At 37.3% G+C, this 25,524-nt stretch overlaps 1 protein-coding gene across 1 annotated transcript in view; it reads left to right on the forward strand.

The window, feature by feature from the left end:
* The window catches only part of PPP3CC (protein phosphatase 3 catalytic subunit gamma), a 108,516-nt gene that overhangs the window by 39,458 nt on the left and 43,534 nt on the right, over positions 1–25,524 (forward strand). Inside the window, exons 4-7 of the mRNA XM_042782308.1 lie at positions 11,584–11,729; positions 17,560–17,699; positions 19,884–19,961; positions 20,047–20,141. Of these exons, the coding sequence (XP_042638242.1) occupies positions 11,584–11,729; positions 17,560–17,699; positions 19,884–19,961; positions 20,047–20,141 (459 nt within the window). The remainder of the gene's footprint in view (positions 1–11,583; positions 11,730–17,559; positions 17,700–19,883; positions 19,962–20,046; positions 20,142–25,524) is intronic.

Here is a 25,524-nt window from a genome sequence, read left to right on the forward strand (position 1 = left end):
GCAAATTCTTCTGTTAGTTGGGTTTAGTCCACTTCTATATCCTTCCCTTCAAGGCTCAGGGGTCCAGAATTATCTTCTGTGTCTGTGTTAATTGGTTCTCCTTTTCCTTGTTGAAGAGGGTCTGTGCAGTCTTTCTGCCTATTCCACCATCTTGGAATCCTCTTCAGAATGAACATTTTAAAAGACTATTGATACATACTCTAAATATCTCTCAAAAAATTATTTATCAGTTTATGTTCCAAGGAATTTTGGTAATTTTATAGTATAAGGAAGAGACATTGAAATAAGCAAAAGAAAAATTACACTTTTTATGATTTATAAAATGTTAGCATATTCTATATCAATTACGGGAATAAAACCAAATTTCTCAGGTTCTTTCTGGTTCTAAAATGATATATTCTACTTCTTTCCCCAAACAACCCTGAATATATAAAATTCCTTTAGTGTTCATATAGTTGATATTTTGATCATGGATTTCACTGTGTCCCCTTCAGATTTTGCTTCAGATTATTATCTTGGAGGAGTGTATTATAAAATATTTAAGGTTTTATTCCCAAGAGAATATTCAAAATGAAAATAGAAACATTTAAATTTGTTTTCAGAGACTCCAAGTTTATCTACCTCCTCTCCCCTTCCCCCATGAAATCACTTCACTAGTATATAGAATACACTTTGTTACAGTGCTCCATATGCTCATATTAATGAGTTGAATGTTTAATTCACATTACCAGTAACTTTCTACATTGGAGATGGTAATTGTAATGATAGCCTCCTTCTTAGTAGGGGCTGAAAGGAAAGGTTATTTTTGTTAAAGTGTAGGGTATGAATACTTCAAAAAATTCCTGTGACAGAAAAGTCAGCTACAAGTGGGCAATCAACATCCTTCTAGTCCTTGGAACTTACTAGAATAAACACAATCACGGGAACAGCAAAGGACTAGGAACAGTTCTGTTCTATTATGTGTGGGGTCATCGGGCATTAGAGGCCAACTCATGGCAGCTAACAACATAAATAGATAATAACCAGGAAGCTTTTAAAAATGAGATCTTTTGGCAGACATTTAAATTGGTGTAAAGTATAACTCTAGAAATTTTAAGTGTACATCCCTTGACCCACTAGTGTGACTTCTAAGAAAGCTTTATATAGCCTGTGTTAGTTTTCTAATGCTACTTAACGAATTACCAGTTTAAAACAAGACACTCCTTTTTTTTTTTTAAATCTCACAATTTCTGTAGGTTAGCAGTCCAGGCATAGTATGCATGAATTTTCTGCTCAGGGTCCCATTGAACTGAAGTCAGGGTGTTGGTTAGGACTGCAGTTCTCATCTGGGCTTAGAGTCCTTTTCCATAGTCACTAGTTGTTGGCAGAATTCATGTCCTTGTGACTGTAGAACTAAGGTCTTCATTTTCCTGCTAGCTGTTTGTCAGGGACTGTTCTTAGTTTCCAGAGATAGCTTACTATTTCTTGCCACATAGTTCACAAGATGAATGTTTGCTTTCCAGGATGCCTATCTCTGATGTCCTCTTCAACAGTCACCAACCCACTGCCATTGAGTTGATTTTAACTCACAGCAACCCAATAGAACAGGGCAGAACTGCTCCTTAGGGTTTCTAGGCTGTAAATCTTTATGGAAGCAAACTGCCTCATCTTTCTCCCACAGAGCAGCGAGAGGGTTCAAACTGCTGATCTTTGGTTAGCAGCCAAATGTTTTAACCACTGTGCCATTAGAGCTCCTTCAACAACCATCCAGCTGGAGAAAATGCTCTGCTTTTAAACAGAGCTTTTAAATGCTTTGATTCAGTTAGGCCCACCCAGGATAATGTCTCCTTTGCCATATAATGTAATAGAGTCCAGGTGTGATGTTTCATATATTCATAGGTTCTATGCACTCAAGGATGAAGGGACTGTTGAAGGCTGTAGGTCATTTCAGGTCAAATTAGAATTCTGTGTATTACAGAAATATGCTCACAAAAAGACACAAAGATGTATATATAAGAATGTTCCTTGCAGTAGTAGTTGTAATGGGGGGTGGAAAACACCCAAAAATAAATAACAATACCCAAAGGTAGTCTAAATGTCAATAAGGGACTGGTTAATTGATAGTACATTAGAGTCATAGACAGCTGTTAAAAGACCAAGGAAGATCTATATATACATCTATGAAGAGATGTTTAGATACATTATTAGGTGAGGAAGGCCATGTGTGGAATGTATATAGTATGATCTCCTTTGTAAATTAAAAATATAGACAGAAGAAATTGTGTACAGTGACTAATTCTTTAGATTTTAGTCAAGAGGACTTCTACTTTTAATTTTATATCATTTTATGTTGTTGTTGTTTGTTGTTATGTGCCAGCAAGTCAGACCCGACTCATAGCAACCCCTCCTTGGGTTTCCGAAGCAGTATCACTACAAAAGTATATTGCCCAACCTTCCCTCTAGGAGTGGCTTGTGGGTTTGAACCACCAGCTTTCTGGTTAGCAGTCAAATGCCTTAGGCACTACGCTACCAGAGCTCCTATATCATTCTGTAGTACTGTTCAATTATTATTATTTTTTTTTACCACCACCACTACTTTTATATTTTTAAAAAACTGATTATGTAATAATGACCCAGTTGAGACCCAAGTATTTAAAACCATTATGAAAGCACCAAAGGTAATTCGGCAGCATGCTGTTTCTTACAAACACTATTGCAGATTGTTTTGAAAATATTTATAATTTGTCAGCTGGGAACCGCTTCACCAAACTGTTTAAAATTTTGAAATATTATGCATTGTTTTTCTAAGCCATGTATTGGGGTATTCCTGATTTTGCCTCCATTTTTTATCTGGAAAAATTAAGTAATACATGTAATGCAGTTAACAAAAGCCCTAGAATATAATGCTTGACAAAAATTAGGTATTTTGTTCCATTGTTGTTAGGTGCTATATAGACTTGACTCCCACTCATAGCCACCCTGTGTACAACTGAATGAAACACTGTCCAGTCCTGTGCCATCTTCATATTCCTTACTATGAGCCTATTTGAGCCCATTTTGCGGCCACTGTGTCAGTCCATCTCATTGAGGGTCTTCCCCTTTTTTGTTGACCCTCTACTTTTCCAAGCATGATATCCTTCTCTGGGGAATGGTCCCTTCTGACGACACGACCAAAGTGGGTGGGTGAGATGAAGTCTGGCCATTCTTGCTTCTGAGGAGCATTCTGGCTGCAGTTTTTCTAGGACAGATTTGTTCATTCTTATGGCAGTCCATAGTATTTTCAATATTCTTCACCAACACAATTCAAAGGTATTAATTCTTCTGGTCTTCCTTATTAATTGTCTAGCTTTCACATGCATATGAGGTAATTAAAAATATCATGGCTTGGATTAGGCACACCTGGTAGCATAGTGCCTAAGGCACTTGCCTGCTAACCAGAAGGCTGGCAGTTCAAACCCACCAGCCACTCCTCAGAAGGAAGATGGGGCAATCTACTTCTGTAGTGATAACTGCCTTGGAAACCCAAGGAGGGGTCACTATGAGTCAGGTCCGACTCAGTGGTACATAACAACAACAACAACAGTCTTTAAAGTGACTTATTTGGTCCTCAGCACTTTAAAGAGGTCTTTTGTGGCAGATTTGCCAACTGTAATACGATATCTGATTTCTTGACTGCTGCTTCCATGGGCATTGATTGTGGATCCAAGTAAAATAAAATCTCTAATAAATTAATCTTTTCTCCATTTATCATGATGTTGCTTATTAGCCCAGTTGTGAGGATTTTTCTTTATGTTGAGATATAATCCATATTGAAGACTGTAGTCTTTGATCTTCATCAGTAAGTGCTTCAAGTCACCTTCACTTTCAGCAAGCAAAGTTGTATCATTGCATAGTACAGGTTATTAATGAGTCTTCCTCCAATTATGATGCCCCATTCTTTATATAGTCCAGCTTCTCAGATTATTTGCTTAGCATACAGATTGAGTAAGTATGGTGAAAGGATCCAACCCTGATGCACACCCTTCCTGATTTTAAACCATGCAGTATCTCCTTGTTCTGTTCAACAACCAGCCTCTTGGTCTGTGTATAAGTTCCTCATTGGCAAAATCAAGTGTTCTGGAATTCCCATTCGTCACAATGATGTCCATAATTTGTCATGATCCACGCAATTGAATGCCTTTGCATAGTCAATAAAACACAGATAAACATCTTTCTGGTATTCTCTAGTTTCAGCCAAGATCCTTCTGACATCAGCAATGATTGATATCCCCTTGTTCCACATCCTCTTCTAAATCCAGTTTGAATTTCTGGACGTTCTCTGTCAATATACTGCCACAACCGTTTTTGAATTAATCTTCAGCAAAATTTTACTTGCGTGTGATATAATGATATTATTCGATAATTTCCACATTCTGTTGGGTCATCTTTCTTTGAAATGGGCACAAATATAGATCTCCTCCAGTCAGTTGGATAAGTAGCTGTCTTCCAGATTTCTTGGCATAAACGAGTAAGTGCCTCCAACACTACATCCATTTGTTGAAATATCTCAATGGATATTCTGTCAATTCCTGGAGCCTTGTTTTTTCTCCATTTCCTTCAGTGTAGCTTGGGTTTCTTCCTTCAGTACCATTGGTTCTTGATTACATGCTACTGCCTGAAGTTGTTGACTCTCTGTTCCTTCCATCTTCTTTTGATGCTTCTTGCATTGTTCAGTATTTTGTCCATAGAATCCTTCAGTATTGCAACTTGAGGCTTGGATTTTTTCTTTAGTTCTTTCAACTTGAGAAACGCCAAGTCTGTTCTTCCCTTTTGGTTTTCTCACCCCAGGTCTTTTCCCATTTCATTATAATACTTTACTTTGTCTTCATGAGCCTTTGAAATCGTCTGTTCAGCTCTTTTATTTCATCATTTCTTCCATTCACTTTAGCTACTGTACATTCAAGAACAAGTTTCAGAGTTTCTTCTGACATCCATTTTGGTCTTTTCTTCTTTTCCCATCTTTTTAATGACCATTTGCTGTCTTCACGTATGATGTTCTTGATGTCATCCCACAACTTGTCTGGTCTTCGGTCATTGGTGTTCATTGCTCAAATTTATTCTTCAAATGGTCTTTAAATTTAGGTGGGATATAATCAAGGTCATATTTTGGCTCTCATGGACTTGTTTTAATTGTCTTCAGCATCAACTTGAACTTGCATATGAGCAATTGATGGTCTGTTCCATTGTCAGCTCCTGGCCTTGTTTTGACTAATAATATTGAGCTTCTCCATCACTTCTTTCCACAGATATAGTTGATTGATTCCTGGCCATCTAGAGAGGTCCACATATATAGCTGCTGTTTATGTTGTTGAAAAGGTATCTGCAAGGAATAAATCATTGGTTTTGCAAAATTCTGTCATGCAATCTCTAGTGTCATTTCTATCACCAAGGCCATATTTTCCAACTACCAATGATTCTTCTTTGTTTCCAGCTTTCCCATGCCAATCTCCAGTAATAATACGTCTTGATTTCATGTCTGGCCAATTTCAGACTGCAGAAGTTAGTAAAAATCTTCAGTTTCTTCCATTTCTTTGGCTTTAGTGGTTGGTACATAAGATTGAATAATAGTAGTATTAACTTGTCTTTCTTATAAGTATATGAAGGTACAGCATTGTACTTCAAGATAGATCTAGAAACGTTCTTTTTGATGATGAACATGACGCCATTCCTCTTCCATTTGTCATTCCCGGCATAGTAGACCATATGATTGTCACATTCAAAATGGCCATACCAATCCATTTCTGCTCACTAATGCCTAGGATATCAATCTTTATGCCTTCCATTTCATTTTTGATAACTTCCAGTTTTCCTAGATTCATACTTTGTACATTCCATGCTCTGATTATTAATGAATATTTGCAGCTGTTTATTCCCATTTTGAGTCGTGGCCCATCAGCAAATGAAGGTCCAGAAAGCTTTACTCCATCCATGTCATTAAGGTTGACTCTACTTTAAGGAGGCAGTCTTCCACAGTCATGTTTTGAATACTGATTATTGAGAAAAGCAGTTTTTATTACATAGGAGTAGATAAGTAATGAAGAAAACTGTATGGATGCTTCTGTTCAGAATTAAGGTACAAGATTTTTTTATATTGTGTTTTTTATAATTTTTGTTGTTGTTGAGAATATATACAACAGAAATAAATCAACTCAACAATTTCCACGTGTCCAATTCAGTGACATTGGGTACATTCATGTTATACAACCATTCTCACCCTCCTTTTCTGAGTTTTCCTTTCCCATTAACATAAACTCACTACCTGCTAAAGTTTCTGTGGTGGTTATGTTTGTGTATCAGCTTGGCTGGGCCTGATTGAGTGGCTGGGCAGATGAATGTAGTTATTTCCGATGGTGAGATTGGTAATTAACTCCATGGTGGATTGTATTGGAGCAGCTGAGTAGCTGCTTTGGCTATGTGGGCTGCTTTCCGTGTATAAGAAACAACTTGGGGAATGGTCTCCAGCGTATGGCACATTTGAACCCTGAATGTAACCAAGTCAGTGTTCAGCAGCCTGCCATGCTCTGCCAATCTTGGGACTTTCAATGGCCTGCTGTGTTGTTTGGTAACATCGGGACTGTGCCATTTTATTTGTCAACCTTGGGCTTGTTAGCCTCAGCAGCCAGTAGCTGCCTAAGTGAAGAGATGCCTCTAGCTTCAGTGGGCCAGGAGCAAGAGGCAGAGCGAGGGGCTTTCACACAGCCCCTAGAGCCTGGCACTTTGAACTCAGACTTCTAGCCTCCCGAACTAGAAGAGAATAAACTCCTGTTTGTTCAAGCCATCCCATTTGTGGTATATTCTTGTCAGAACGGCACTAGGGTAACCAGAACAGTTTCTATCTAATCTTTCCAGTTGCCATTGTCAATTTGACCTCATATAGATAGACTTTAAAAAGTACAGTGCTCAAGGCAGACATTCTTTACTAGTTAATACTGCTTGGTTCTAACAAGACTTCAGGGGATGTTTTTAGTTTAAGGTTTAAAAATTATCTTGGAGCAATAGTTTCAGGGGTTCATCTACCCTCCATGGCTCTGGAAAGTCTAGATTCCATGAGAATTTGAAATTCTTGTCTGTATTTTCCTCCTGTTGATCACGATTCTTCTATGGAATCTTTGATCAAAATGTTTAGTAATGGTAGCTGGATACCATCCAGTTCTTCTGGTCTCATGGCAAAAGAGGCAGTTGTTCATGAAGGCAATTAGCCATACATTCCATTTCCTCTTTCTATTCCTCACTCTCCTTACTCTGTTGTTCCTGATGAATAACCAAAAAAAACCAAACTCACTACCATCGAGTTGGTTCCAACTCACAGCAACCCCTCCTTGGGTTTCTGAGGTGGTATCTCTATGGAAGTAGATTGCCCAATTGTCCTTCCAAGGAGTGGCTGGTGGGTTTGAACCACCAGCCTTCTTGTTAGCAATCAGATGCCTTAGGCACTGTGCCACCCTGTTGTACCTTAAATGGCCATTTCTAACTTTCAATGACCCCAGACACTACATAATGAACTAGGAGGTAGAATAGAAGCCTTGAACATGTTATTAGGCCAGCTAACTGGGATGTCTCATGAAACCATGACCCTCGGCTTCCAAACCAAGGAACAAAATCCCATGAGGTATTTGGTTGTACATAAGCAGCCTCAACAGCTACTCTTTTTTTGAGGTTTTTGTAAATATATCTGTCACACAGCTTTTGCCAATTCAACTTTTTACAGGTGTACAGCTTATTGACACCAGTTACATTAATCAGCTGTGCAACCCTTCCCTTAACCAATGAGATTTTTCCAACACATTAACCTGAAACTGAGTACTCTATCAGCAACAGCCCCCTTTTTCCCTCTCTCTCCCACCCCTGGTAACCACTAATAAACTGATCTCTATAGATTCACCTGTTCTTACTTTTTTATGTAAATAAAGTCATACAATATTTGCCCTTTTGTAATTGACTTATTTCACTCAGCATAGTATCTTCAAGTTCCATCTATGCTATGTTGTTGTTGTTGTTGTTGTGTGCCGTCGAGTCAGCCCCGACTCATAGCGACCCCTCCTTGGGTTTTCGAGGCAGTATCACTACGGAAGTAGGATTGCCCAACCTTCCTTCCGAGGAGTGGCTGGTGGGTTTGAACCACCAGCCGTCTGGTTAGCAGGCAAGTGACTTAGCCACTATGCTACCAGAGCTCCTCCTGAGGTACCCTAGGTGGATTCAAACCTCCCAGGAGGAATGGTCTCTAGCCTATGGCATGCTTGGACCCTGTGTGTAGTCTTGTCATTGCTCAGCAGCTTGCTATGCTCTGCTGACCTTGGGACTTATAATGGGCTTGAATCAGTGGCCTGCCGTGTGGTTTGTTAACATTGGGACTGTGCCTTTTTACCTGTCAACTTTGGGCTTCTCAGCCTCAGCAGCCAGCAGCTGTCTGAGTGAAGAAATGCCTCTAGCTCCAGTGAGCCAGGAGCAGGAGGCAGAGCTGGACCCCAAGGTTGAATGAGGGGCTTTCACCCAGCCGCTAGAGCCTGGCACCTTGAACTTGGACTTAAAGCCTCCAAACTGTAAGAGAATAAATTCCTGTTTATTAAGGCCATCCCATTTGTGGTATATTCTTATCAGAGTGGCACTAGGTAACCAGAACAGTGTGGTGTTACTGATACTAGTTAAAACTTGTTATTAGTGTGAGCCTATGGCTATGGTGCATTTTTCTTTCATTACAGAAATAATTGTTTTATGTGATATATCTTAAAATTTGTAACGAAAGTAAAGCACTTTGGTTTGTTAATTTTACCTTTGTGGATTATATATTTGGCTATTTAGATTCTCCTAGGTAATTTTTTAAAAAAATAAAAATAGTAATTAGGAGGAGCTTTGTATGGTGGTTAAGAGCATGGACTTTGAGACAAACAAAACTGGGTTCAAGTCCTAGTACTGTCACTAACTAGATTGCAACTTTGGGCAAGTAAACCCTATTTCCTCAGCTTTTATTTTCTCACATAAAACAATAATAAATCCTACTTCATAGGATTTCTGTGAGGATTAAATAAGATCATTGTATTGGTTAACTGTTAAATAGTACCTACTCAGAGCCAATTCAACAGCAACTAACAATAACAACTATATCCCAAGCAGTATTAAAAGGCTTTTACATATAGGAATTCATTTAATCCTCAAAACAATCCTATAATGTAAGTATTATTATTATTTTTTTTATTATGCCCCTTTTATAGATGAGGAAACCAAGACACAGAGAGTTAAAATAATTTGTACAAGGTCACAAAACTAGTAAGTGGTGGAGCTGGGATTTAAATCTAAACAGTCAGTCTGGTTCCAGAATCCATCTCTCAATCACTGTGCTGTATAAAACACTTAGCACCCCGATGGCCATATTGTGAACCTTCAATGCATTTTGATAATAAAGGTTGTATAATAGTAGCTATTATTATACAAAGATTATATTGTTGTTGTTGTTGTTACGTGCCGTCAAGTAGAACCCGACTCACAGCAACCCCTTCTTGGGTTTCCGAGGCAGTATCACTATGGAAGTAGATTGCCCCATCTTCCTTCCGAGGAGTGGCTGGTGGATTTGAACCAGCAGCCATCTGGTTAGCAGTCAAGTGCCTTAGGCACTATGCTACCAGAGCTCCTGGTAAAAGATTATATACTCATCATAAAAAAATTTAGAAAATAGAGCTCAACCAAGTCAAGGAGTCAAGTTGAAGTATAAATATCATCTTCAGTCTTACCCCTCAGAAAAAAATAAAAGTTTTGGTATTTATGTGTATATTCATATACTTTAAAAAATAAAAATGGTAACATTATATAACTGATTTAGTAACGTTAATATAATGTGAACTTCCTTTTGATTAATTTGATTTTTGACCTGTTCTAATTCATAAAACAGATTAATAATACACTATATGACTTGCCATCTTTCTCTTGACTTGGCATCCTTTTTGAAGTATGCTATGGAATTCTTTTGCATCATTCTTATAGTTGAAATGCACTTTATCAATGTATGATGGTGTTATGGATCATGAATTAATGAGTAATCCAAATTCCTGCCTTTATATAAGCTTAGGACTCTTAGAAAGAAATTTTATGGTAGTTCAACAGCATCAGTTCCTGGGATTGTCAGGGAAAAACACGTCAATCATTGGGCACAAACTAAAAGGGATTTTTTCCCCCTCCAACCACTTTATAGCCAATGTTGGATCCATCAGCCAAAATGCGTAGTGCTTAAGTACAAGGCAAAATATGAAGTTGTAACTGTAAAGAGGAGTCCCTGGGTAGTATAAATGGTTAACATGTTTATCTGCTAACTGAAAGATTGACCATTCATGTCCACTTAGAGGTGCCTCAGAAGAAAGGCCTGGCATTCTACTTAAGAAAATCAGCCATTGAAAACCCTGTGGAGCACAGGTCTACTCTGACACAGTAGGGGGTTGCCATGAGTCAGAGTCAACTTGACAACAACTGGTTTTTGGTGTAATAGATTATCTTAACTGCTATCTTGGTATTACAAAATGCTATGAAATGTTCTAAAGAATCCACAGACTCTATTAATGAACTCTCATTCCCCAGAAGAAAACATTTTCACATGTTCAGGGATGGAAGGACCTTATAACCTCAGGTGTGGTCCACTGATTTACATGTTCCCCTTAGGGGATCTCTTTATAATTATTCCTGTACTCTGGCCCAAGTCTAGACCCATTATCCTTTACTTTATTCACCATAGCCTTGCCAGAGCCAGGCTCTGATATCCAAATGCATTTTTTTCTAAAAGCTGGGAGAACAAGAAAAACACAGAAATAATTACCAACACAATATTCTGACTCACTAGATATGGCTTATTCCCTTGATTCTATAAGCTCTGTCCCATCTTCATGGAATCCTAGAAGAAAACAAGGTCATAGTTCTATAGGGCTGCCTGCCTATGTGACTTCTGGTCTTTCCTACCACACACACTACCAAGAACAACTTGACTTTATAAAATCCAAGGCCAAGAGAGAAGAAAACCTTACCTTTCTCTTTAAACTAAGGCCCATCTTCCAGATTGCCCCATTATTCTATGGCCTATTCTTCCTGTATAATTTATGCTAGAAGTAATTCAGGGGCAAAGAAACAAAATTCACACTGAGCAGATTAGGGAGCCTCAGGCATCACAAGCATCAATGCTTGATAGGAGTGCCTGTCAGAGTCCCAGCCAGGGACAGGCCCAATTATGAGTCACCTCAGAGAAGCCCATAGCTATAGCTTCCCATCAGGTACTTATAGTTATGATGCAATATGCTAGTTGAATCATTTTTGCCATAAGCCTTGTTGACATTCACCTTTATAAAGTTTCCAGGGAAACAGAGCAAGAAAGTTAATCCAAAGTCAAATTTGTCTTTAAAGGAGAAAAGTTTTGCTAACCTTTGAAATCTACAAGTTTTCGAAAAAATATCTTTACAAAGATGATTGTGTTTTCAAATTTCCCAAAAATAAATAGCCTCTGAAATAGCTTCATACTCTTCTGGCCTATATCCTTTTGTATATATGATAGCTTTCAGCTTTTCTCTTTTTGACTGTATTTCTTTTTGATAGGTCGAATCAAATATTCTGAAGCGGTGTATGATGCATGTATGGAAACCTTTGACTGTCTTCCTCTTGCTGCCCTCTTAAATCAACAGTTTTTGTGTGTACATGGAGGGATGTCCCCTGAAATCACTTGTTTAGATGATATTAAGAAAGTAAGTAATCTCTCATTATTCTCATGTAATATTTTTTAAAGTTTGCTTCTTATCACAGTCAACTAATATATTTCTACTGCTGATAATTTTTAAATATTTTAAAATCAGAAATAAGAAAGTAGAAATAACCTGACATCCTATCATGGAGCATTGTTGTTGTTCTTATTATGTGCCGTCAAGTCGGACCCAACTCATAGCAACCCCTCCTTGGGTTTCCGAGGCAGTATCACTATGGAAGTATATTGCCCCCTCTTCCTTCCGAGGAGTGGCTGGTGGGTTTGAACTGCCAGCCTTCTGGTTAGCAGGCAAGTGCCTTAGGCATTATACTACCAGAGTTCCCTCATTGAGCATCAGCTACAGTTAATAGCTTGATATATTTGAAAAATTTTCTATAGCTTTTTATGAAATCTGTGCCTTTACTAACTTAAAACATAACATTCTTTGCTTATAGTACCAAAACTTTAAATTTGTGGGGCAGTACAAAAGCATAGAAACCAGGGTTCTAATCCTAGTCCTGATATTAGTTCACTGTGTGACCTCAATCAAATCACTTAACTTCTCTATCGCATTTTCTTCTTTGTGAAATGAGAAAGCTGGAATAAATTGTCTGAATACTCTTCTAGCTCTGAAATTCTGTGACTTTGACATTTTAGATGATATAATTTAATTGCTACAATTGCTTTTCTTAGTGATTATTATTTCCAAGATTCTAGGATTCTGCATCTTCATGATTTGGCATGTTTGATTATCAGTCATTTTTATCTTATATTGTTCTACATTACCCTGTCTCATACAGGTACTAAAACTAAATATTTTTCCACCTATAAAACTGTTTTCTCTGAGTTAAAGTCACTCTTCTCACGGCGTGAGGGTTTGCCTCCACAGTATGCACTGCCTTTTCTGCTGCCTTATTGTCCTTTAAATAACCAGCAGTGCCTTTTTACATAATAAGTCTTGAATTTCATAATTCTGGATCAATTGTATCACTAAAAAGCTCCCCTTTCACTTAGTGGAATTCCTCCTCTTGGCACTCAGCTATTCTTGGTACTCTTTTCTCTTGGCTTTTCTGCTTTTAACTAAAACAGCAGTGACTAAAGAAAGGCTTAAATTGTTTTAAGTTATATTGATAAGACTTAAGTTATATTGAAATGCCTGTACTACATAGAGTGGAAAGGGTAAAAGCCCTTTACTATATAAAATTTCTTCAAAATAGCATTCTTAAAAATGAAGTCATCATTGAAAAGAAATAAAACAAAGAACAGAACCATTATAAAAAAATTTTTTGCCCTGATGGTAATATTGGCTCACCTAGGCAACTGAAATTAACTTCAAATAATCTTTCTAAATAATAGCCTGTCTCTATAGTGGTTGCTCAGTTTGTCGTACTGTGGTAGCTTGCATGTTGCTGTGAGGCTGGAGGCTGTGCCACCAGTATTTCACATATCACCCAGTCATCCGTGTTGGACTGGTTTCAGAGGAGCTTCCAGACTAAGACAGACTGATAGGGCCATTCACTTCTGAAAAGCTGGCCACTGAAAACCTTATGAATAGCAGTGAAACACTGTCTGATGTAATACTGGAAAACTTTATGAACAGCTATGAAACATTGTCTGATTTATTACCAGAGATGAATCCCTCAGTTGAAAGGCACTCAAAATACAACTGGGGCAGAGCTGTTTCCTAATGTAGAGTTGACCATAATGAGGTAGATGAAATAAAGTTTTTGGGACCTTCATTTGCTGATGTGCCATGACTCAAAATGAGAAGGAACAGGTGTAATATAAATTGGAAATTGTCAAAAATGAAATGGAACACATAAAAATTGATTTCTTAGGCATGGTGAGCTGAAATGAACTGGTATTGGCCATTTTGAATCAGCCAATCACACATGGTCTACTTTGATGAGAATGACAAATTGAAGAGGAATGGCAACACGTTCGTCATCAAAAAGAACATTTCAAGATCAATCCTGAAGTACAGTGCTGTCAGTGGTAGGAAAATACCATATACCTACAAAGAAGAGCTCTGGTAGCATAGTGCCTAAGGCACTTGACTGCTAACCAGAAGGCTGGTGGTTCAAACCCACCAGCCACTCCTCGGAAGGAAGGTTGGGCATTCCTACTTCCGTAGTGATACTGCCTCAGAAACCCAAGGAGGGGTCGATATGAGTCGGGGCCGACTCGATGGCAAATAACAACAACAACAACAACAACAAAGAAGACCAGTTAATACTATTATTTTTCAAACTGTGCACCAACCACTTAAGACAAAGATGAAGAAATTGAAGATTTTTACCAACTTCTGCAGTCTGAAATTGACCAAACATGCAATCAACATGTATTGATTATTACTGGTGATTGGAATGCAAAAGTTGGAAACAAGAATCAGCATAGTAGTTGAAAAATATGGCCTTGGTGATAGAAATGACACTGAGATCCGCATGATAGAATGTTGCAAAACTAATGACTTATTCATTGCAAATACCTTTTTCAACAGCATAAATGGCAGCTATATATGTGGATCTCACCAGATGTAATACACAAGAGTCAGATTGACTATATCTGTAGAAAGAGGTGATAGAGAAGCTCTCGGTATCATCAGTCAAAACTAGGTCAGGAGCTGACTATGGAACAGACCATCTATTGCTTATATGCAAGTTCAAGTTGAAAACCAAAAAAAAAAAAAAAAAATTATCTGCCATCAAGTTGATTCTGACTCATAGTGAACCCCTTTAGGTTTCTGAGGTGGTAAATCTTTATGGAAGTAGATTGCCCAGTCTTCCTTCCATGAAGAGCTGGTGGGTTTTAACCACCAGCCTTCTGGTTAGCAGTCAGATGCCTTTGCTTCGGGAAAATCTGCTGCAAAAGATGTCTTTAACGTGTTAAAAAAATAATAATAAAATAAAGATGTCACTTTGAGGACTAACATGCATGTGACTGACCCATCCCATGGTATTTTCAGTTGCCTCATAAATTCAAGTTGAAGCCGAAGAAAATTAAAACAAGTCCATGAAAGCCAAAATACAACCTTGATTATATCCCACCTAAATTTAGAAGCTATCTGAAGAATAGATTTTATGCACTGAGCACCAATGACAGCAGACCAGACAGGTTGTGGGATGACATCAAGAACATCATACATGAAAAAAGCAAAAGTTCATTAAAGAGACAGGAAAGGAAGGGAAGACCAACAGAGATGTCAGAAGAGACTCTGAAACTTACTCTTGAACATGGAGAAGCTAAAGTAAGTGGAAGAAATGATGAAATAAAAGATCTGAACAGAAGATTTAAAAGGGTGGCTCACAAAGACAAAATAAGTTATTAAAATGAAATGTGCAAAGAGCTGGAGTTAGAAAAACAAAAACAAAGAACACACCTGGCATTTCTCAAGCTGAAAGTACTGAAGAAAAAATTCAAGCCTCTAGTTGCAATATTGAAGAATTCTGTGGACAAAATAGTGAATGATGCAAGAAGCACCAAAAGAAGATGGAAGTGTCACTGTACAAAAAAGAACTGGTTGATGTTCAACTATTTCAGGAGATAGCATATGATCAAGAGCCAATGGCACTGAAAGTAGAAGTCAAAGCTGTACTGAAGGAATTGGCGAAAAGGCTTCAGGAATTGGTGGAATACCCATTCAGCTGTTTCAACAAATGGATTGCAGTTCTGATACCACATGAAGGTAAACTTTGCTGAAGATAATTAAAAAATGGTTACATCAGGGGACTTCCAAAAATTCAAGCTGGATTCAGAAGAGGACATGGAACAAAGGATGTCAATCGTTGCTAATGTCAAACAGATCTTGGGTAAAAGTAAAGGATACCAGAAGGATGTTTATCTGTGTTTTATTGACTATGCAAAGGCATTCAGCTGTGTGAATCATACCAAATTATGGATAAAATTGAAAAGAATGGGAATTCCAGAACACTTAATTATGCTCATGAGGACCTTGTACATAGACCAAGAGGCTGCCTTTCAAAGAGAGCAAGGGAACACTGAATGGTTCAAAATCAGAAAGGGTGTGTGTCAGCGTTGTATCCTCTCACCATACTTACTCAATGTATATGGTAATCCAAGAAGCTGGAATATATGAAGAGTGCAGTATCAGGATTGGAGGAAGACTCATTCACAACCTGCAATATGCAGATGACACAACCTTGCTTGCTGAAAATGGAGAGGACTGAAGTACTTAATGATGAAGATCAAAGACTACAGTCTTCAGTGTGGATTGCACCTTAACATAAAGAAAACAAAAATCCTTACAATCGAACCAATAAGCAATAAGCAATAACCAATCTTGATAAATGGAGAGAAGATTGAAGTCACCAGGGATTTCATTTTACTTGGATCCACAATCAACACCCATGGAAGCAGCCATCAAGAAATCAGTTGTCATATTGCACTGGTCAAATCTGCAAACAACCTCTTTTATTTTTTTATTTTTATATATTTTTCTTTTTTTCTACCCAATTACCATCCCCAACCCTAACCCAGTCTCCTCCCCTCCCTGTCCAGTAAACCCCTTCCCCAACCCCCTCATAGTTATGCACTCCTGTGTGTCCTGCATTTCCTCTGTGTGAATGTTGCCCCCTGGTGCCCTGTGGTCAGTTGCTGCAAGGGATGCATCTCCATAGAGTATGTCGGTATGTCACCCTGGGTTGAGTGGTCTGCATGTATATCTTGTTTACTATTGGGCTGGGAGCCAGCCCCCGGGAGTGAGTTTTATTCCAGGTCCAGAATGTATCCCAGGCCCATAGTATTGGGAACAAAAACACATTTAAAGTGTTAAGAAGCAAAAATGTCACTTTGAAGATTAAGGTGCACGTAACCCAAGCTATGGTATCTGTAATCACATTATATGCTTGTGAAAGCTGGATAGTGAATAAAGAAGACTGGAGGATAGTTGATACCTTTAAATTGTGGTGTTGAAGAATACTGAAAACACCATGGACTGTCAGAAGAATGAACCAATCTCTCCTGAAAGAAGTGCAGCTGGAACGCTCCTTGGAAGTGAGAATAGCCAGCCTTCATCTCACCTGCTTTAGTCATGTTGTCAGAAGGGACCTGTCCCTGGAGAAGGATACCATGCTTGGTAAAGGGTCAGCAAAAAAGGGAAGAGTCTCGCCAAACATGGGTTGACACAGTGGCTGAAACGATGAGCTCAAGCATAGCAAGGATTTTGAGGATGGTGCATGACTGGGCAGTGTTTCATTCTGTTGTACATAAGGTCACTGTGAGTCAGGGCTGACTCGATAACACCTAACGGCAACAACAATAGTGGTTGATTTTACATTCATATTAAATTAGTACTGCATTTAAGGTTGGAATATAAAGCAGTCCTTTTTCCAGTAGGTTTAGATGGTTAGATGACAGGGGTATTTATAAGAATTTATTACAAAAATAAATAAATAAGAAATTCTGTATCTATAATTTGTTGTTTTTAGAATTTATTTTTTGTTGTTGAGAATATACACAGCAGAACATAAACCAATGCAACAGTTTCTGCACGTACACTTCAGTGACATTAATCACCTTCTTCCAGCTGTGCAACCATTCTTACCCTCCTTTTCTGAGTTGTTCCTTCCACTTTAAAATAAACTCACTGCCCTCTAAGTTTCTTATCTAATCTTCAGAGTTGCTATTGTCAGTTTGATCTCATATAGTTATAATTTGTTAGTGTTTTTTTCTTTGTAGGAAAATGTTTTAGGGGTTTACTGCCTTTTCTCTTGATACATTCTTGTAGGTAGAAGGGAGTTATTTGAACCATATGAGTTTTCAAGAGCTCTTTTGCTTTCATGATCTTTTTCTTTTGGCTTTTGTTTGTCTTCTAGTTAGACAGGTTTAAAGAACCTCCAGCCTTTGGGCCAGTGTGTGACCTGCTTTGGTCTGATCCCTCAGAGGATTATGGCAGTGAAAAGACCTTGGAGCACTATACCCACAACACTGTCCGAGGCTGCTCTTATTTCTACAGGTAATAGGTATTTCATATTTTAAACATGTATAGTATAGGGAATTATGTTTAAATTTTTTATTAATAGAAGACAGAAAGCACTTTCTATTTGTTCACTTTTTTACTATTATGTATTATGCCTCAGTTAGTATAGTATACTGAACGTGATAGACCTGTTGCATTGCTTCAAGATTGTTGTCTGACTCTAAATAATCTAGATTATTTGTTCCCAAACATCATCTATAGATTTTTAAAAAAAATAAATAAAGATTTCTTGTTATTTTTTAAAAAAACTTTCCAGGTTTTAGAATGACTGCTATAGTCAAAGATGTAAAAAGAACAAGACTTTGAGCTTCAACTGTACTAAGCCATTTCCTGGAAGTCACCTGTTGCCTTAAATTTGATATATGAGCTTTTGTTGTTTTGCCACTCAAAAGTAGGGAGGTCAAAGGAGGTTTGAAGTCTAAATTTCTTTAATCTCAACATTTTATTCTGACAAATAATACAAGCATTTTAGTCCCCCCAGAATATCTGTTAATTAGCTGAGATAATACATCCTTAAATAAAATCCACACACATACAAAAAAGTAATCCTCATTTTTTGCTTTCTTCTTGTCAACTTTGTTGATCACTGATATGATGAAATCATTTAACTTTTACTTCTCTCTACATTGCTTAAAAAGAATGTAATGCTTATTTGTCCTAGTAGAATATAAATTGGTATTTCTATGAAGGTCAACTTGGCAATATCTCTCATTTATAAATGCGCATGACCTTTGATCCAGAAGAATTTCTTTAATTACTTGTAAGACTTAATCCTATGGATATACTTGCAAATGTGTGAAATGTAGGTATAATTTATTCATTGCAGCATTTTTATGCTAAAAGATTGTAAACAACCTAAATGTTCATCAATAGGAGACAAGTTAAATAAATTGTGGTACATCTAAACAATGAAATACAAGGAAGCTGTTTTTTAAAAATTGTAGAAAAAGGAAACAAACTATATACGATATGGAATAATCACTAATATAAAATTTTAAAAATATGTGTCCCATCAGGAGCTCTGGTAGCATAGTGGCTAAGGCACTTGCCTGCTAACCAGACGGCTGGCGGTTCAAATCCACCAGCCACTCCTCGGAAGGAAGGTTGGGCAATCCTACTTCTGTAGTGATACTGCCTCGGAAACCCAAGGAGGGGTCGCTATGAGTCGGGTTTGACTCAACGGCACATAACAACAACAACAATGTGTCCCATCTGCTAACAATTCTAAAAAAGGGAAGAGAAGGGGTATGTGTGTGTGTGTGTGTGTGTAATTGCTTAAAATTGAACAGAATTCTCTCTATAAAAGTACTCAAGAAAATTAGAAAATTGGTTGTTTCCATGGTAGTTAGAAAATAGGGATAGGAAGGAGGTATTTCACTGTATACTCTTCAGTATCTTTCAGTCCTTCAGTTTTTTACCATAGGAATGTATTAGCCATCTTAAAAGTTAATTTTTTCTAATTAATATAATGAGAAACAAAGATTTAAATAACATAAACTAGTTAATAACATCTAGATAATCCCAGGTTAATTATGTATTCTCTAGTTCTTCCTATAAGGTATTTGTCATTCATAAAGATGCTAGTACTAAAAGAATATTTCAGGAGTTGACACAGCTATCGCACCTTTTATTAGAATAAGGCTGGGTGTAATATTTGCATCTACTCTTGAAATATCCCTGCATAATATTATGTGTTGCTGTTAATATTGCCTGTGAATCTATAAGTAAATTCTTTTATTTTCTAACATTTTGTAATTTGATGATTGTAGAAAATTGTGTGTTCAGTTTTATTATGCACACATATACATACAAAGACATACACACACTTGTGTGGTATTTTGTTTTAATGTCAAAATATCAAGAAAATGTTGGTATCAGGTTATTATTATTATTATGAGTTAAGGTGAAAAAATAAAAAGGCAGGGGAGCCCTGTTTCTGTCCTAGGGTTTTCTGTTATCTGCCTGTTTGATCTGGAAAGCGGTATGTTTGCAAAATGGAAAACAGAATGATGATTACTAAGCTATTAATAAAAGTTCAGTGGTGTATAAAACCTTTCATCTTGAAACAAAATCAACTCATGCCATCTTGACTTTTCCCATCCCTTCTATTAAAAAATAATCATTTTAATTCTGGATTTATGTTTTCTTACACTCTTTCAGTTACCCTGCAGTTTGTGAATTTTTGCAGAACAATAATTTGTTATCAATAATCAGAGCCCATGAAGCCCAGGATGCTGGGTGAGTTATCTTAAAACTGTACCAAATTTCACTATAGAGTTTTCACTTCAATATCAAGACAGACAAGCTGTCATCTCTCTTCCAGGTATCGAATGTACAGGAAGAGCCAAACAACAGGCTTTCCATCACTCATTACAATTTTCTCTGCCCCAAATTACCTAGATGTCTATAACAATAAAGGTAAAAGAGTCCAACGATATTTCAGTTTGAATTTGTGACTAAATGTGAGTTCCAGTTTAATCATATGTATACATGTATTTCTATATGTAATTTAACAATAAGAATAAAAGGGATTTTAATTTAAATGAAGGCCAAGAAATTTAGAATGTAGTCTGCCACTTGGTCATCATCTCCTAAGCTCTTTCTGAGCCTAATCATAATCAGTTTGATTTGTACACTGAATCCACACGTAAGGAGAATAAATTACTTCAGGTTTAAGTCAGTTTAAATGATTGGTTCTGGTTAATTTTGTTTGTTTTTAATATTACCTTCCTAAAATGTCATCATTTGGTGGTGTTTTAATGTCTGTGAATTATTAAGCTATCTTTTTTTATTTTTTTTTGAGGAGTGGGTAGGTAAAATGAGTACTATATGAAAAATCATAAAATGTCTTCATTTTAGTTCAAGCCCTGCCAGAAACAAAGAGTGTGACTTTGGATACATCACATAATTTTTCTACTAAATGTAACAAAACAGGATTGGATATGCACCATGCCCTTTGATCCAGAAATTCTATTTCTAAGACTTTATCCTGTTAAAGTCTTTAAGTTTACAAATTTTTATGATTCATAGTTTTGTATTAGGGCAGCGGTTCTACTAAAAACTTCCTGCATCTGTAAGTATTTTGTTATTCATAAGATATGACTATAAAATAATAGGACTTTTTAACAAACATGCCAGAACGTATATATCCACGTGAGTATTATACCTTTCAAAGTAGCTACCTGGGGAAGGCTATACGCATATTCCAACAATGCTGCCATTGCTCAAAACATTTTGGAACTCCTTTTTTGGCATTGCCTTCAGAGTCTGCGACACATTCTTTTGATTATCCTCAATGATGGCAAATCTTCGTCCTTTGAGGGTGGATTTGATTTTTGGAACAGCCAAAAGTCATTCGGAGTCAAGACAGATGAATAAGGTGAGTGATCAAGCTAGATGATACCATTTGGGGTCCGAAACAAGGTATGATTATAAGGTAATGAGACTGGTCTTTCTTGTGTTGCTTATAAACTGGCTCTGGAGGTAATTCCAAAAGAGGAGTTCCAAAAACATTTTGAGTAATGGTAGCATGATTGGATTAAATATACAGCAAGGCAGCAAGGTGTGTGGAAAAGATCACTAAGTTAGGAGTCAGAATTTCTAGTGTAGTTCTGCTTCACTTTTAAATGTGTGACTTTTTACAAGTTACTTCACTTCTCTGAGCCTCAGTTTTTCTTTAAAATACCTGTTGTATAGAGTTGTTGAAGATACGTTAGAGTAATGAAAATGAATGTTAAAGCATTTGTTAAACCATAAACTGCTATAATAGTATAACGTTTTGCTGTTATTTATTGTGCCTGATGTGATTATATCAAAGGACCTCACTCATGTGATATATAAGGTCTGGTGTGTTTGTTGGTGGTGGGTTTTTAAGTCTCATTACTTTATAGTCACATCTTGCATATGCAGTTGGGGAGAGAAGTTTAAAAGAAGTCCACAGTATACTCAATATATACTATATTTAAAAGTCAGGTGTGATTCACAATAGCCAAGAAGTGGAAACAACTCAAGTAAGTGTCTATCAACAAATGAATGGATAAACAAAATGTGACATAGCTACACAATGAAATATTATGCAGACATACAGAAATGAAGTTCTTTTTTTTTTTCTTATGAACCAAGGATTTTATATCCAGCAAAGTTGTCAGTCATGTGTAAACATTACAGAATAATGTGTTCAGATAAGAAGGGACTCAGAAAATATATCACTTAGCTATTATTCTTAAAAATAAGAATGTAACTGATCTGACCAAATAAGATATTAGTTAACTGGCAAAAATATCTAAGAATAATTTGAAAAAGAAAAGTAATGAATAAAAGAGTACAGTGTTTGAAATATCATTGTTAAAATTAGAAGACTGTGTAGCTGTTTATGTGATCTTGTGTTAAAAGGGTTTTATTAAGTCAGGGAAAAACTTAAATTGAAAATAATTTGGAATTTAAGTATTGTATTTTGATTAATTTATAGTTAACTTTAAATCTTTCAAAACATTTAGACCTATGTATCTTTTTCAGAATCAATTAAGATATATTTATGGTAAATAAAGCATCTAGAAATGAAGTTCTGATATATGCTACTAGGTGGATGAACCTTGAAAACACTATGCTAAGTGAAACAACTCAGAAACAAAATGACAAATATTGTATAATCCCACTTACATAAACTATCTAGAATAGGCAAACGCATAGAGACAAAAATAGATCAATGTTACCAGGGTCTAGAGGGAGGGGAGCATGGAGAGTTACTGCTTTTTTAAAAAAAAAACATGGAGTGACCAGGCTGCACTCATGCCAATTAAATCGGAATCTCTGGGGTTAAGGAGAGAGGAAAGATTGAATCAGGAAAAAAGCATGTCTTCCTTAGAAGTTTGTATGCTTCCTTTTATCAGACAGGGAGAATTTTAAAACCTAGGAGTTTCCCTTTTAGCTAGACTGTATTTAATAGTGGTGCAGAGACTAAGCCATTTGACTGCTAACCAGAAGGTTGGTGGTTCCAACTCACCAGCCACTTCACAGAAGAAAGACAGGACAATCTACTTCAGTAAAGATTTACCACCTTGGAAACCCAATGGGGGTTACTGTGAGTCGGAATCAACTTGATCGCAGGGGGTTTAGTTTGGTTTGGTACTTAATAGAAGGAGCTCTAGCGGTGCAGTGGTTAAACCATTTGGCTGCAAACCAAAAGTCGGCAGTTTAAAGCCACAAGCGGCTCTGGAAGAAAGATGAAGCAGTCTGCTTCTTTAAAGATTTACAGCCTTAGAAACCCTGTGGGGCAATTCTACTCTGTCCTGTATGGTTGCTATGAGTTGGGATAGACTTGATGGCAATGGGTTTAGTCCTTAATAGCCTTAAAAAAAGAAAGAAAAAAAGAACTGTGAAATGGTACATCTTCATTTGAATCTGATTTGGGTCATCATTTCATTGTACTCTTCAGTGACTCATTGTCCATTTTTAAGAAATATTTCTTTTACTAAGTTCTCTCCCAGCCTGTTCTCATTTTATTTCTTTTCTAAGCCTCTCGACGGCACATAACAACAACAACAAGCCTCAGCTATCCTACAATGTTTTGCTTCTCTCTAAGTCTATTCTTTGTTCACTTTTTCTAACATTTTCAATGTATTAGCAATTTGGTATTATCCTTGCCCCTCCATATCAAAGGTATGCACTGCTTGAGTTGTCAAACTTCTCTTCAGGGACACTTACTGGCCCTAGTCCTTATATTGCAAATGAAATCTTTTCCTCTTCCTTCTTTTTTAAGCCTTATTATGAAGAGTGTTAGGAGCCTTGGTAGCGAAGTGCCTAAGGCACTTGACTGCTGGTGGTTCAAACCCTCCAGTCACTCCTCAGAAGGAGGTTTGGGCAATCTACTTCTGTAGTGATACTGCTTAGGAAACCCAAGGAAGGGTCACTCAAGGAAGGGTCACTCTGAGGCGGGTTGACTCAACTGCACATAACAACAACAACAATGAAGAGTGTTTATTGACCGCCCAATGGATTTATCAGTATTCTAAGCTGAAGCATGCCACCTAAGTCAGCAATCACTGTACTAAATGCCGGCTCATTTTTTGGGGGGTTGTTGTTGTTGTTGTTATGTGCCGTCAAGTCAGCCCTGACTCATAGTGACCCCTCCTTGGGTTTCCGAGGCAGTATCACTACGGAAGTAGGATTGCCCAACCTTCCTTCCGAGGAGTGGCTGGTGGGTTTGAACCGCCAGCCTTCTGGTTAGCAGTCAAGTGCCTTAAGCACTATGCTACCAGAGCTCCATTCTAATCTGGTTTTGTCCTTGATTATTCCTTCAATTAGCTTTTTTACATCCCAGTCCATTTTACCTGAGTTTTCCTTAAGCTATGGCACAATTTGCAATTTTATCTTCTTGAAAAAAAATCTTACTTTCCTTTGTTATTTCTTAAGTATTTCTAGGAAAAAGGCAGACGTGTGACATCTGAAACAATTACTGACCATACTCCATTATAGCCCTTATCAATCTCTTTTCTTTAAAAAGGAAATTCTGTCCTGCTTTTCCTTCTTCTCTTCTACTGTTTTTCTTTCTTGCTTATTCTTCAGATTTACTGGTACTCACAACTGTTTCTTAGTTCCACTGGTTACATGAAAGACCCATAAGTCATGATTTTGAAAGATTTCCTCGTATTATTTTCTGGCTACTGGGAGTATATCCAAAAGCAATTTTTAAGATTTTGTTCCTAATCATTTGCTATTGAGGTCTACCTCCCACCTATTTTTCCAGTGTAGATTGAGGGAATTGTTAAATATCTACATATTCACCTAACCAAAATAAAATACTTACCTACAAAAATAATGGAGCATGTATGTTATTGCCAGTGTTAGGTTTTTAAGGGCTAGAGATCCTGTTTTCCTGTGTTTTCTTTATAATTTATGGTGTACATTCTAGGCATTAGTAACTTAAATTTTGAGAACACCAGAACATAGGTAAAAGAGCCATGATAGCACAGTGGTTAAAGCACTTAGCTGCTAACTGCAAGGTTGGCAGTTCAAACCTACCACTCACTTCATGCAAGAAAGATGTTGCAGCTGCTCCTATAAAAATTACAGCTTTGGAAACTCTTTGCGGCAATTCTATTGTGTCCTATATGTTCACTATAAGTTGTAACCAACTCCACGAAAATGGGTTTGGTTTTTTGGCTTTAGACTATAGGGAGATCTGACCTATGTTTGTCATTTCTGAAACGTTATTATACCCTAGTCTATTTTATGATCACAGTAAGAATACTTACAAGAATAGTGCAAACAATGTTACTAGAATATTAAAGAATTAGATTTTATTTTTAAAATATAAAGAAAATCGGGAGCTCTGGTAGCATAGTGGCTAAGGCACTTGACTGCTAACCAGAAGGCTGGCAGTCCAAACCCACCAGCCACTCCTCGGAAGGCAGATAGGGCAATCTACTTCCGTAGTGATACTGCCTCGGAAACCCAAGGAGGGGTCTCTATGAGTTGGGTCCGACTGGAGGACACATAACAACAACAACAAAGAAAAATAAGTTTGGCAAAAATATATGTGCAACAGTATACACTGGTTAATATTAAACATCTATGCTTGATGGGCGAAAAAAGCAGTCTGCTTCTGTAAAGATTTACAGCCTTGGAAACCCTATGGAGACAGTTCTACCCTATAGAGTAGTCCTATAGGGTCGCCAAGTCAGAATCAACTCGACTGCAGTGGATTTGGTTTTGTGGGTCAGTATACTGATTGTATGGGAGCTCTGGTAGCATAGTGCCTAAGGCACTTGACTGCTAGTCAGAAGGCTGGCAGTTCAAACCC

Source organism: Orycteropus afer, unplaced genomic scaffold (assembly GCF_000298275.1).
Source record: "Orycteropus afer afer isolate SDZICR_OR568_19922 unplaced genomic scaffold, OryAfe1.0 scaffold00289, whole genome shotgun sequence".
NCBI lineage: Eukaryota > Metazoa > Chordata > Mammalia > Tubulidentata > Orycteropodidae > Orycteropus > Orycteropus afer.